This window comes from Stegostoma tigrinum, chromosome 19 (genome assembly GCF_030684315.1).
Source record: "Stegostoma tigrinum isolate sSteTig4 chromosome 19, sSteTig4.hap1, whole genome shotgun sequence".
Taxonomy (NCBI): Eukaryota; Metazoa; Chordata; class Chondrichthyes; order Orectolobiformes; family Stegostomatidae; genus Stegostoma; species Stegostoma tigrinum.
The window spans coordinates 38,924,712-38,939,631 of NC_081372.1; the positions used below are offsets into that span (position 1 = coordinate 38,924,712).

The window sequence follows — 14,920 nt, forward strand, 5'->3', positions numbered from 1 at the left end:
CAATCTCAAAATTATGGTGATGGGTATACATCTCATCATTAGGTTATGGATTTTACCTACACTGTGCAAAATTGAAAACCAGACAATAGAATTTTTAAAAGATTTTGAAATGCTAAGTTTCTAATAGTTCATTTCACATTGCAATTGGTAGCAAAAAGTAAACTGTGGCGCTTGAAATAGGACTGATAATAATGCAAGGTACAATTATAAATTGAGGGAAGACTTTTATACAGTATAAAAAGAACCTTTCATGGTTACTGGACACAGTTGCTGTAATCACCAATTACACTTTTAAGTCCAGTTATTGCCATGCTGCCAAAAACACCACAAATCAAGTTGCACCAGTGTGAGCAGTTTTGGGTCACATATTTAAGGAAAGATATGCTAGTATTGGTGGGGGTACAGAGGTGGTTCACATTAATGATTCCAGGGAAGAAGGGCATGTCACATGAGGACTGGTCGAGGACTCTGGGGTTGTACTCGGAGTTTAGAAGGATGGAGAGGAGTTCTAATTTAAACTTACAAAATTCAGAGGGGACTGGATGTGGAGGAGACATTTCCATGACTAGGACCTGATGGCACAACATCAGGAGTGAAAGACAACCCTTTAGAACTGAGATGAGGAGGAATTTCTTCATCCAGAGGGTGGTGAATCTGTGGAGCTCATTGTCTCAGAGGGCTGAGACAGAATCTTTGAATATATTTTAAAACAAAAATAGATACGCTCTTGATTGGTGAGGATCAAAGACTATGGGGAGAAGGCAAGAAAATAGGGTTGAGAAACGTATTAGCTATGACTGAATGATGCAACAGACTCATTTGGCCCATTAGGCCAAAATGGTTTAATTCTGCCACTATGTCATATGGTCTTACCATAAACTCTCAAGCAGCAATGGGCTAATGACCAGATAACCTGTTTCTGTTGTAATATTGATCATGGGATCGGTCTGGACACCAAGGATAATTCATCTGCTGTTCTTTTAAGGAAGATATACGGGATCTTCTACATCTACGCAAGCAGGCAGACTGAGGCTTGCTTTAACATTTCTTCAAAATGCAGTGAAATAAGTGAAACAAAATACATGCAATGTTCTGCTGCAAAGCTAAACTTTACCCATAGCAATTTCCAATAAGTATAATGCAGCTTTTTCATTTTAGAAAAATCTTCAGCTGTGTAATCCATTTAGGTTGGCTATTATTTCTCTTTTATTATTGAATTTTAGACTGCAAAACTATAAAACTAAGTTTCCTGCATTCCTATATCATATGGTCACATGTTCATGCAATTTCTTTGCATGTTCTTTAGACTTTAGTGTGTGGTTTGCAAAGAATATTAATCCTTGTGTAAGTGTGCATTCCTGGAAATTGGAGAAAAGATGGTATCCCAGGCTGCCTGCTTGGATTGATGTAGGAGACCATATTGCATGATTTTAAAGAGAAGCCCTGATACCCACACCAATATTTATCCCTCAATCAATATCACATCAGAAAACAGATTATCTGGTCATCAGCACATTAGTTCTTGTGAAGCTTACTGTTACAACTTGATTGTTCTGTTCTCTGAAGTACAGCAATGACTGGACTAGATATGAACTTCGTTGGCTATAAAGCATTCAGTCCATCGGTGATGAAAAAATGTGATATAAATACAAATCTACCAAATTTCTACCAAAGTACATTGACTTGCTGAGCTTGAAGCCACTTGCTGCCTGCTCTAATCAGGTACACATTCTTGTATTTGATTGCCAAGAACATGTCAACTTTCACAGTATAGGAAACAGTCCTTTCAGCAAGAGGTCTTCTCCAAAGGGGGCTCAAGTTGATTCCACCATTTGGACTAGAATAAATTGTTTCTCCTGCCCACCCCACTCCACGTTCACGTCCTGGTTATCAATCAGGTGGATGGTGCAAGACGTTGCATCCCATGCTCAAGCCAAAACACTACTCACCACAACATATGCAACCATACTACCCCAGTTTCCCCAATTTTTAAAACTTGCGTTGGTCCCTGCATTTGGGATTTTAAAAATTCACATTTCCAGAGAAAGAAGAAACAAGATGAAAATAGCTAACCAACTAATACAAAGTCTTATCTGCCGAAAGCTCACTGTGGCTTTACTTTGAGCCTATTGTATCACTATTTTCACAAGTTGCATGTTCCTCAGACATGTTGCAATCACAGCAAGACTCTGAACTCATCAGGGAGAGAGCAGTGTTTCCTACATCACATATTCATCGAGGTGGCCACGCCACAGGCAGTGTGTGTATTCTGGACAATTGATATGTAACAATTAGAAATAATTAAAAGCCTAACTGACAATCAGATCAAACTCTCACATTGTAGAAAGACTCTGCAGCAGACAGGATCAAATGATACATTCCAGATAAACTTCTGCTCCAAAATGGATCAGAAATCTAGTCTAATCCACTCATGTTGAAAGTTGGCACATGCTTAAAAAGAGATCCAGCCCATCAGGCTGTGCATCACACCCACCTTGTTACGTATCCCTCTTCTTCAGTTTTCACAGTTAAGTCAAGTTTTCACATAAATGGTTGAAATTGTATTCCCAATGAAAAGGTATTAATTATGAACCATCCATCCTATTGCCTGGTGTCTAATGAATATACACCTTGCTTCTACTGTCTGTGTGTCTAATTAAAGGCTCTTATTGCTGATACAATTATTGTGAATCTCATGTCCTCTCAAGGCATTGACATAATTTTCAAAAGCAACGCCAACAGAATTGATAATGGTATTCCATTTTCATCCAAATCTATTATTCATCTTGATTTAATATTACTTCCTGCAATGTTTTATAGAATTTTGCAACCCAAATATTGTCCATTTAAAAGCTTTATCCGTACCCTTCTGTATCTGTTCCTTGAAACATATAACTAGGGTATATCATTCAATGGAAATTTATAATCTCTCACTTCTTTGCATTGCATTATATCTATCTGCACAACTTATTATTCCATTCGCGTCCTCCTGCAGTCACTTGAGTTCTGTCAAAGTTCAAATCATTTACATGCATATGATAGCAGAACTAGTAGTTACATCCACAAGATGTGACAATTCAAACTGTTAGAAAAACAAACACAAAATGCCAAAAATAGTAAGAATTTTACAGACAAATGTTATCAGTATTATTTAGTGCACATTATGAAAGGTATTCATAAATGAGGGATCGATAAACACATCTTGCTAATTCCAATCTTTACATACTTGTTATAGAGGCTGTGTTCATCGGATGCAAATTTAAGACAGACATAGAATGTTACAAACCTGAAAACAACCTTTTCTGACAAGAATATGGAAAAGCACCTGGAAAATAAACTTTTATTTCCCATATGAAATTTATACAGCAGTGCTATTGGAAAAACGCAGCATGTGTCTGTCTGGCAGACTCAACACTTTTTTTTTAAAAATGTGACAAGAAGTTCTAGATAGCTAAGTATTTCTGCAGCATTTGCAGAAGCTGCAATCAAAGTAAGTTTCCAAATTTTATGGTGTTGCCTTACTGCCTATTATTCAGTTTTTAATTCAACAATTTACAGTTCATGATTTTACTTTTACAAATACCTCTTTACTCATTAATGGGCTCAGACAGACACTTTTTTTTCTGATAAAAGTGATATCACAACAATGCATGCTATTTTCACTTAACATTCAGGTTAAATAGTGGTGTTGGCTGTATAAGGAGCTTGCAACTTACAGCAGCCAATTGTAATAGCAGTGATGAAATTAGTTTTAGCATATCACATCAATACTGCTAAGTAGTGAAAAGAGAAGGTGCTCTAGTGGCTTTACCAGAAGATAGAAATTTTGCAGTAACAAGTAAAGCCCAATGGTAAACAATGTATAGATCTTAAGAATTGTACATTTAAAGTGTTAGGCTGAAAATCTTATTTACGTTGAGAGCATGGACATCAATACGAAGTATTTTCCCCCCTATTTATACCACTCACCTGTTCAATAACATAAAAAGCAAACTGCAAGCGTTGATGCTGTAGCATTGGAATGAGATGTCTCAACAGGATTGGGAGATGTTCGTGACGATTGCGGAAAGGGATCAAAATTGCGACCTGAAATCGTACAACTCAGATCAGGTTATCTCCAATAACTGATTTGGGGGCAGAATTCTGGGGCACATTCAAAACGTTCAAACATTCCAAAAATTAACTACTGCCAATGTTGCCGAACATCAGGGAAAGAGCAGTGTTTCCTACATTACATATTCAACAAGGAAGCCACGCCACAGGCAGAGTGTGTTCTGGACAATTGATGCATGACAATTAGAAATAATTAAAAGCAGAAAGTGCAGGAGTATTCGGGTGTGTGCCGCTCCTAAAAATATCAACAGAGACTATTGACAGTGATAACACTGGACACTAATGGGCAAGAGATTGAACACAGGAGGAAAACAGCAATGTGTAGAAATTCAGGCATTTCAGAAAATTCTACACAGTTAGAAGAGTGCTAATTATACTGTTAGGGGAAGGGAGTGTTGAGTCAATTTAAGTTATACATCAATGTCATATTTGTTTTAAATAGGTTTGGGGGGTGAGTGAACGTCACTAATATGCAATGTTCAGACTCTAAGAAGTTACTCTAAATAGGAAGAGGGCTAACTTCAATGAGGTGAGAGGGGATTTAGACAGGTGAAAATGTAACCAAACACTGACATAAAAAGTATTAGCTCTAGCTTTGCAGTTTAAAAAAAAAGAGTGGTTGTAGTACCACTGCTAATATAAAAAAGGATCTTCTGTGTAACCTGGTCAATGAAAACTGATGTGAAGACAGATTATACTAATAAATACTCCAATTATTTGTACGAAATCAGTTTGAGAATTATAAAAAATTGTAAGAAGGAATTTAACATGCAGTTCATGCATAGTGGCTTCTCATATTTCAGAAGTTCTTCACAGTGTAAGATGATCTTGCCCAACATGAGTCACTGCTTTCCAACCAAGACCCACACCAGTACCGTTACATGTCTGTCTAAAAGGAAAGGTTCACGTACTGACAGCCACGTTTAATCCTATGCATAGAGAGGCATCACCTTACAATGGGGGCAGAAGGGGCATGTTTAGAGAGAGAGAGAGAGAGGGGGAGAAAGGAATAATAATAAGAAGAAGAAGGAGAAGAAGAAGGAGAAGAAGAAGGAGAAGAAGAAGGAGAAGAAGAAGGAGAAGAAGAAGGAGAAGAAGAAGAAGAAGAAGAAGGAGAAGGAGAAGGAGAAGGAGAAGGAGAAGGAGAAGGAGAAGGAGAAGGAGAAGGAGAAGGAGAAGGAGAAGGAGAAGGAGAAGGAGAAGGAGAAGGAGAAGGAGAAGGAGAAGGAGAAGGAGAAGGAGAAGGAGAAGGAGAAGGAGAAGGAGAAGGAGAAGGAGAAGGAGAAGAAGGAGAAGGAGAAGGAGAAGGAGAAGGAGAAGGAGAAGGAGAAGGAGGAGGAGGAGGAGGAGGAGGAGGAGGAGGAGGAGGAGGAGGAGAAGAAGGAGAAGAAGAATGAGAAGAAGAATGAGAAGAAGAATGAGAAGAAGAATAAGAAGAAGAATAAGAAGAACAACAACATTTAAAAAAATACTAAAACAACTTTCAGTAGGAAATAAAATGCTGAATTGTCCAATGAAACCTATGCTAAGCCCCCGGTAATTATTAAAAAACATTTTGCACTCCATCATTAGAATTGCATAATATAAACATTACATACAAATTGAACGGATGACTGTTGCGGAAGGTTTGAGTCAGTAGGCTCAGAGACCTCAAAATAAAGTTAATTCTTATTGCAATAACTGATCCAGGCACTTAGGTATCCAATTTGATAATTACTTGTGTATAAGTTCACAACGTTTAAATGCATCAGTAAGATGAATGGAAAAGATTATTGTTTCTTAACCACACATCAACTGCTTACCTTCCAACGAGGTATGCAATCTCTTGGTTTCCAGTGACCACCAATCTGGATATAAGGATCCCTAGCAAATAATTCCTGGATTTCCTCCAAAGAAATTTCAGTCATGTTTACATTAATTGGGCCCTCTGTTTGAAACAACAGAAACGCAAGGTTAGACTACTCCAAATGGAGATGACAGCATCAAGCAATTCGAGAACTAATGACATACTACGACAAGGTTACAGCTACAAGTTTAAACCTTTGCATCCACTCGGCTGACAAATTGTGCATTGCCAAAATGTGTAACCCATGGTTCAGCACATACTTCATTCCTCCACCTTGGTTTGTACATCAATGGGTATGTAGAAAGACCATCAGGTGTATTTAGCAGGCAGAGACTAGCAAGTACAGATACAACATTGGGCTGTCCATATACTAACTATCAAAGATAAAACTAAACATTTCCACACCCAAACAGGTTCAAGCAAAGCTCTGTAGTCATATCACATCTAGCAGAAAAAGGTAAATAATCAGAATAGGGGCTCCATAAATACACCCAGTTCTGGTGGAACAAAGAATGCAGTTTAAAAAAAAAGAAAGCTGAACCATTGGTAAATATCTTCAACCAGATGTTATGATTCTCCCTTCTCTCAAGATCACAGATGCCAGTGTCTTATAAGCTTGTTCCTCTCTATGTATCATTAAGAAGCAGCTAAGTGTACTAGACACAAAAATGATCACCTTGATATTTCCTAATTGTAGCAAAGATTTGCATATCAGAAGTTGGTACTTCCAGTGTTAAAGTATTCCAGCACAGCCGTGACACTATTGTGTGCCCAAAAAGGATATCAGGAAACTGATGTACATCTTTTTCATAAAAAAAGATAAAACCTAACTTGAGTCATAATGATCATTAGACTCCTAACAAGTTATCAATAAATCGATTAAGGAATCAGCAACTGGGCTATCAAGGAACACATACTCATTCATTAAACAATATGACTAATCATACTTTATGAAAATTAAAAAGATGATTGTAGCTTGTTAGAGGTTAACCACTGCAGGAAGAGCTCCAGCTAGGGGTGGAGGAAGCAGAGAATGTATTTTGGATCCAACCAAATTTGTCATCATTGCCTTTGTCTCTAGCAGTTAGAAAGAAGTGGTACAATTTAGTGACAATTCTACAGTATCCATTCTCAATTCACATCTCCTCCCCTAACAGGTAACACATCAGCCTGCAGCAGGACCTCACCACTATACACATTATTTACCACAAGTAGCAAGCAACATTCACTCCATATAATGTGAGGCTGGATGAACACAGCAGGCCCAGCAGCATCTCAGGAGCACAAAAGCTGACGTTTCGGGCCTGGACCCTTCTTCAGAGAGGGGGATGGGGTGAGGGTTCTGGAATAAATAGGGAGAGAGGGGGAGGCGGACCCAAGATGGAGAAAAAAGAAGATAGGTGGAGAGGACAGTATAGGTGGGGAGGTAGGGAGGGGATAGGTCAGTCCAGGGAAGACAGACAGGTCAAGGACTTGGGATGAGGTTAGTAGGTAGGAGATGGAGGTGCGGCTTGGGGTGGGAGGAAGGGATGGGTGAGAGGAAGAACGGGTTAGGGAGGCAGAGACAGGTTGGACTGGTTTTGGGATGTAGTGGGTGGAGGGGATGAGCTGGGCTGGTTGTGTGGTGCGGGGAGGGGAGGGGATGAACTGGGCTGGTTTTGGGATGCGGTGGGGGAAGGGGAGATTTTGAAGCTGGTGAAGTCCACATTGATATCATTGGGCTGCAGCGTTCCCAAGTGGAATATGAGTTGCTGTTCCTGGCATAAAGACTCAAGTTAGGTGGCATCTTTGTGGCACTGCAGGAGGCCCATGATGGACATGTCATCTAAAGAATGGGAGGGAGAGTGGAAATGGTTTGCGACTGGGAGGTGCAGTTGTTTGTTGCGAACCGAGCGGAGATGTTCTGCAAAGCGGTCCCCAAGCTCCCGCTTGGTTTCCCCAATGTAGAGGGAGCCACACCGGGTACAGTGGATGCAGTATACCACATTGGCAGATGTGCAGGTGAACCTCTGCTTAATATGGAATGTCATCTTAGGGCCTGGGATAGGGGTGAGGGAGGTGGTGTGGGGGCAAGTGTAGCATTTCCTGCGGTTGCAGGGGAAGGTGCCGGGTGTGGTGGGGTTGGAGGGCAGTGTGGAGCGAACAAGGGAGTCACGGAGAGAGAGTGGTCTCTCCGGAAAGCAGACAAGGGTGGGGATGGAAAAATGTCTTGGGTGGTGGGGTCGGATTATAGATGGCGGAAGTGTCGGAGGATGATGCGTTGTATCCGGAGGTTGGTGGGGTGGTATGTGAGAATGAGGGGGATCCACTTTGGGCGGTTGTGGCGGGGGCGGGGTGTGAGGGATGTGTTGTGGGAAATGCGGGTGATGTGGTCAAGGGTGTTCTTGACCACTGTGGGGGGACAGTTGCAGTCTTTGAAGTAATTGGACATCTGGGATGTGCGGGAGTGGAATGCCTCATCGTGGGAGCAGATGCGGCGGAGGCGGAGGAATTGGGAATAGGGGATGGAATTTTTGCAGGAGGGTGGGTGGGAGGAGGTGTATTCTAGGTAGCTGTGGGAGTCGGTGGGCTTGAAATGGACATCAGTTACAAGCTGGTTGCCTGAGATGGAGACTGAGGTGTCCAGGAAGGTGAGGGATGTGCTGGAGATGGCCCAGGTGAACTGAAGGTTGGGATGGAAGGTGTTGGTGAAGTGGATGAACTGTTCGAGCTCCTCTGGGGAGCAAGAGGCGGCGCCGATACAGGTCATCAATGTAACGGAGGAAGAGGTGGGGTTTGGGGCCTGTGTAGGTGCGGAAGTGGGACTGTTCCACATAACCTACAAAGTGGTAGGCATAGCTGGGGCCCATGGCCACCCCACTCCATATAATGTCTTTTTCTGACAAATCTCCAACAATAGAGAAACCATCTCGAGCTGACTTTCAGTATGGCTCCCGCTGCCAGGTTCTCCCATTAACGTGAAACGCAAATGGTCTAACCCAATATAAAAAAGCTACATCGTACAACGTACTGTGCAAGATGTGGCACACATTATTTATACGATTTAACTTAGAAACATAATGGCGTGTTGTAGGTTTGCCATTCTCAATACTTTTGTGACAATAAAAACACAAAATACTGAATTTCTGAAGGGTCCCGTCCCAAAACATCAACTTTCCTGCTCCTCTGATGCTGCCTGGCGTGTTGTGTTCCTCTAACTCCACAATGTGTTATATCTTACACAAAATACAAATCTACTTAAGAATCAGTAGCCCACTTGATTGGCATGTTTGCCACTTAACTCCACATTCATGTCCCCCTATTGTGTTGCAATGCCCATCTAGAGCATACTTTGCAGCTAGATGTCAACACATCTCTCAACCCTCTCCATAAAAGAACATAAAGATGAAAGGCACACTAAGTTCCTCTCAAAAACTAACACCAATCATATTTGGCCGTGGATAATTTGCATCAATGTCACAATTCAAAATTCTTGAGTATGATACCGAGATCGAGACCACCATCAACATAGGGATTCCATTAGTTAAAGAGAAGACTTGCCATCAACTTTGGGTTTTAGCCACAAATTATACCTTTTCTGTCCCTGTATAGACTTCAGTATAAAGTGCAGTTCATCAATTTGAGTAAAAGGGAAGCCGAAATAGCTCCTAAAAACAAGAAACCTATTCCTTTCAAAGGGAATGCAATCAACTTAAATTTTGGATTCATGCTCAACATTATATCTAATTGTCATCAATTTATTAATTTCAATGCTTATATTTCGTTAAGAATTTCTGAATTTATTCCTAAATATTGTGGTATTTCTGTACAAGAGAAAATGCCAGCGAAGACGCTGCATGGATAAAATAATTCTCATCCTGCATAAGGCTGTGTTTATGAGCAACACCACCACTGAATGCAGTGCCAAATGCAGGAGTAGAAACACAGCATTGCAGTACTGTCATTGCCAAGTGACTGAGCTACAGCTGCCTGCCTTAAAAGGTGGTACTGTGCCATGTATTCACAGGGTAGAAACAAACTCTGGCATCCATTGTAAAAACACAAAAACAGCTCTGCGATGATAGTTTCTGCTTCAGTGTTAGGAATTGAAAATTACCATATTGGATGAGAGCAGGCAATGGATTTGAAACTAAACTGGTTGAACAACCATTAAACAGTTCTGACCCTTCATCCTAGCTTAGCCTGTCAAAACCAGCCATGCAGCTGATCATGTGCATTCTCGTTTTACATCTGAACAATGAATATATCACAGTTCTGCTCACTGTGCACTGAAAGCCAATCCATCAGTCATGATGTCACCTGGGCATGTACAGAGGCACCCAACAGTTCAGGCACTGGAGACAGACATCATGAGACTGCGCATGCACAGATAGCTCTCAACAGCCACCTTGAATGTAGGCGAGAGTTGGGAACAAACTCTAATTCTAACAGAAATTTGATGCTTTTGTAGATTTACATTAACTTTTTTTTTAAAATATACTCACTCATAGAAGGAAGTCTTTCAGGACACATGAGGTTTGCTTGGTAGGTAAAATCTTCAGGAAGAAATGTTGTGGTTTGTAGATAAGTTTCACTATGGTTTAAATCATCTGGATAATCTGAGAAGAATAGAGGCTTCAGTAAATTTCACTGCTTCAGGCATGGTACAAGTAAAGATACAGAACAGAGAAGTTAAAAGTGACATTAAATGTAAAACTGCAAAAACAATTCAATTTTGAATATTAAGAGAAGCCTTTTGTCTTCTCAACAGCAGTCATGTATCAATCTACTAGGCTTTAAGGATATCCAAAAGATGTATTATTACCTAGTACATTTTCAAATATTTACTGACCATACCAAGTTTCTATACTTTAGGCATAGGTGGTTTTGTTCCTAACAGGAGGAGGAAAATACATTTCTATATTGTTATTATTTATGACTATCAGAGTTACTCTCTCATTTTGAAATTGGGATGTATTTGCAGGATATGGGGAAGTTGCGAACTGGCAGGCCCAGAGGAAACTTCCCCCTACAAAAAAAAAAGTGTGCATGTGGTCAAATTTGTTGGCTGCAGGTCAAGCACAATTTACAGTCGCCTTGATGAAGCTGGGCTATACGGATGCTGAAAATTATACTTTTCCAAGTCTTGCTGAGCAATAAGGGGTGTGAACGGGAAAGAGGTAGAAAACACCATTCAGCAATAAAAGGACCAATCAGCTGGATTTGTCAATTGCCCACTACTACATCATGGCACATATCACAATAATACAGCTTTTCCCCTTAGTTCAAGGGTGAATAATGAGTGGGCACAATTTTAAGGTGAAGGATGGATGTTTAGAATGAACATGAGGAAAAAGCATTTCAAGCAGTGGGTGGGAATCAAGAATGCACTGCCTGTGAAGACAGTTAGGGCGAGAAAATTCTCAAAAAGTACCTGGATGAGCATTCAAAATGTCATAACATCCAAAGTTGTGGGCCTAGTCCTGGAAAGTGGGACTAAAAAAAATGCAGTTTTTTGCCAATGGGCCAAAAGGCCTCTTCTGTACTCCATGATTCTGTATCTTCAAACTAATTGAACATAATTTCAACATCTTTCCTCTTAGATTTGTACATTGATTTCAGGATATGGAAGAATGGTGAACAAAGAATTTGGATACGATTTCTGCTGTTGAAACAAACTTCCAACTTTAAACATCAGGAGACTAAGTCCTCTATTGACTTTCTCACCATCATCTTTGAACCCAGAAGCAACACATTTATATCTTCGCAGAAGCAAGAAATAACACATATTAAATTTGTGGTAAATTGCTTACTGAATGTTATACAAACAAATTCCCTTTGGTAAAAGTGGATATCACATCAGTTAACAAAGTAAAACAAATATTATTGCAATTAGTGATATGAACCATGAAAGCTCAGCAAATACAGAAGAAACATTCAAAGTTACAAATAATTGCCCTTTGTAAGAGTGCCTTCAATGACAAAGTTTGTAAGTTTTAAAAAATTAAGTATTTTGCTCATGAAAGTAAATTTAGTCAATCTTACCCTAATAAATCCTGTCACCTTTGTATAAACATCTTTTTCCTCAGACAATTTTTTTAAAAAATAAAACAGACATCTCTTTCAAAGTTACTGCCAACATATTATGTAGATGCTAAACCAGTTCATGAAATTCAAAGATAGCCGGAACCGAAGATGCTGGAGAATGAATTTCATGAATTTCAAGATGCTTTGACTTTGAAACCTCAAATTTAGTACAAAACATCGTTATCCCAGTTAACGGGGCCACACTAGAACAAACCAAGCAAAGACATGCACGAGAATTCCTGGAGGCCTCGCACTCAAACTGGAACTCCATTAACAAACTTGTAGAATGGAACTATAATCCAACCTGGAAGTGACACCACCCACCCCAATAAACTAAGACACAAATAGCAAGCAGGATGCTTCACCAGAAATGCACTGATGATGTTACCTAGCATGGTGACAAAATGTTTGGGAATAAAAACTTACCAGCTTGGCAAGCAAGTCAACAACTGGGAAAATAATTCCACAAACAGAATTTTCTTGTTTGCTATGCAATAGTTATAGATATTGCACACTGCACTTGTAGAAAATATATTCTAAAATTTAAACTTGTTACCATGGCTACTGCATAAATACCTGTACCATTAAGGCTGCTGTTCATCTTAGCATAGGTACTGCGAACCACCTGTTCATACATTTGAGATCCCATTGTTTTCACACTCTCTCTGATCATGATGCCTTGGGCTTGCATCATAAATAGATAAGTGTTTACTGGAAAAGAAAAAAGAATACATACAGTTTAGCAAAATTGCACAATGGGGAATTGTTGTTTCACTGAACTGCTAGTGCCAGACTTAAAAACCAAAAACGGTACAATCCCCCATCTAATGATGCAGATCTAAAAAGGAAGTATCTTACAGGGTGCAAACATGAGTGTCAGACTTGGCACAATAGTTTGACTGAGATGAGGAAAGAGGGAATCTGCAATTTTGTCCAGCCAATAAAAGCCATAATACAGCAAACACACAGGAATGGTTAAACTCAAAAAGTTGATAAAGGGTCCAATTCTTAGAAGTTCAAGGAGGCACCAAGGTACTAGAACTTTGGCACCTTAGGTGAAGGTAATCCATTCTAGGTCAACCACAAAGTGTAGCTTTTGATCGTGCTCACTGTACAACAAGATAAAACAGCCACATTTTTAAAAAATCTGACTGTAGATTGTTAACAATATGCATTTATACTATATCGCACACAGAAGGAATGTTCTACAATTACTTCTACAAATCTTGTTGATGTAGAGTTACTTATAAAAATGTAATGTAAAACACATGGGCAAAACTTGGTTGAAAAGCTGGGAAGAGAATTTGTGTCTACTTTCTTCAAACCAATCCTTAATTCAGCCCTTTAATTTTACACACTTCTGGAGCAGGTGAGATTTGAACTCAGGCCTCCAAAGCCCACATAATATGGAGGTGTCGGTTTTGGACTGGGATGGGCAAGGTCAAAAAATAAAAAATCACAACACCAGGTTATAGTCCAACAGGTTTATTTCAAAACACTTGCTTTCAGAGCTCTGCTCCTTCACCTGCAGTGTGTAAGAGATATATCGACACAGAATTTGTAAGCAGGAAAAGTAACAGCCATAAAACTGGCTCACTGACCACCTCTTGTTGACTCATTAATCAGTTAGAGAGGAGATGCAAGTAGCTACTGAATTACCTCACCCCCTAACATCTGTGAAGCATAACTCAGAGAGGTGATGGAATGCTTCTTGCTTATTTTGATGTTTCAGCTCCAGTAATAATAACTTAAACTCGGCGTCATCCATTTGATTGGCATACCACTTGTTACCATCACCATGGAAGCAGATGTGAACCACCTACAAGACTCACCGCAGGAATTGACCGAACACTGACAAAACCATATTTTTTTTTTTAAATCAGCTAGAAGGATAAGGGCAGCAGCCACATGGGAACATCCATCAAACACAGCTACCCTCCATGCCACTCATCACCCCAGCTTGGGTCTATAAAGCTTTACTATCACTGCCACTGGGCTCAAAACTCGGAATGCTTGCTCTAACTGCAGTGTGGGTGCAACTGCATCACAGGAATTGAAGGTAGCAACTCTCCACTACATTCTCAACATTTATGGAGGACTGACATAAATCTACAATATCAAAATACAACGTACAAATAAAAAGCTACTCCTATCATAATTACTGACCTAGTAAACCTGACTGAACAATGTGTACTGCTTAATGCAGCAATGAGGGCATGGAAGAGGGGATGATTTCACCGAGTGCATTGATTGCTGACTCAGTGCAGGCGGGACTAGTGGGTACAGGTCAGCCTGTGACAGGATACAGTGACAACTGGCAACGTCAAGATTTGTGCCAACATGTGCATGTGCTACACCCTGGAGTTGCGAAATTTCAGAACTAATGACAGCAAACACCTGCTGTAAACCACTTCACTGGCAAAATCCAGGTCCTTGCACTCTCCAACATTTCCCTGACAATGCTTCACCTTCTATAATCCAAGGCATGCAGTTCAGTTGTACCTCCTGTATTGATCAGCGACACAGAATTGCCTAGGTGGACAATCATACGCAATATTGAGTGATTGCCAATGACAATGTGCTGCATTAAACTCCACATAATTCCGTCATTAAACAGAGGGACAATCTTGCTTCTCTAGCCCAGTTCAGGGTGTATAAAACTCACTGAGCTGAAGTAGAATGTGCCACAATCAAACTCTATAATCAACTTGAAGTGTTTTTAATCTACATATCTCATTATTTAAATACATGCTTAATAGGCGTTTTCTATGTTAGGTAAACATCGCCAGGCCAACACTGGCAGGATTTTTCCCATTTGTGTTCACCAACCCATAAATATCTGACTAATATTTTTTAAATGTACAGGAATCTTGTGAAATGAAAGTGCTGAAGTAC

General features: G+C 40.0%; 1 protein-coding gene across 5 annotated transcripts in view; it reads right to left on the bottom strand.

Annotated features, from left to right (window-relative positions):
- The window catches only part of LOC125461406 (beta-1,4-galactosyltransferase 5-like), a 79,639-nt gene that overhangs the window by 18,450 nt on the left and 46,269 nt on the right, over positions 1 to 14,920 (bottom strand). For 3 of the 5 annotated variants that reach the window (XM_059652820.1, XM_059652822.1, XM_059652823.1), the window contains exons 2-5: positions 12,602 to 12,736; positions 10,444 to 10,557; positions 5,916 to 6,040; positions 3,970 to 4,086 (exon numbers count right to left, since the gene is read on the bottom strand). In XM_059652820.1, the coding sequence (XP_059508803.1) occupies positions 3,970 to 4,086; positions 5,916 to 6,040; positions 10,444 to 10,557; positions 12,602 to 12,736 (491 nt within the window). Of the gene's footprint in view, positions 1 to 3,969; positions 4,087 to 5,915; positions 6,041 to 10,443; positions 10,558 to 12,601; positions 12,737 to 13,550; positions 14,109 to 14,920 lie in introns of those variants that run through there. The other 2 variants (XM_059652824.1, XM_059652821.1) reach the window with 2 other exon arrangements.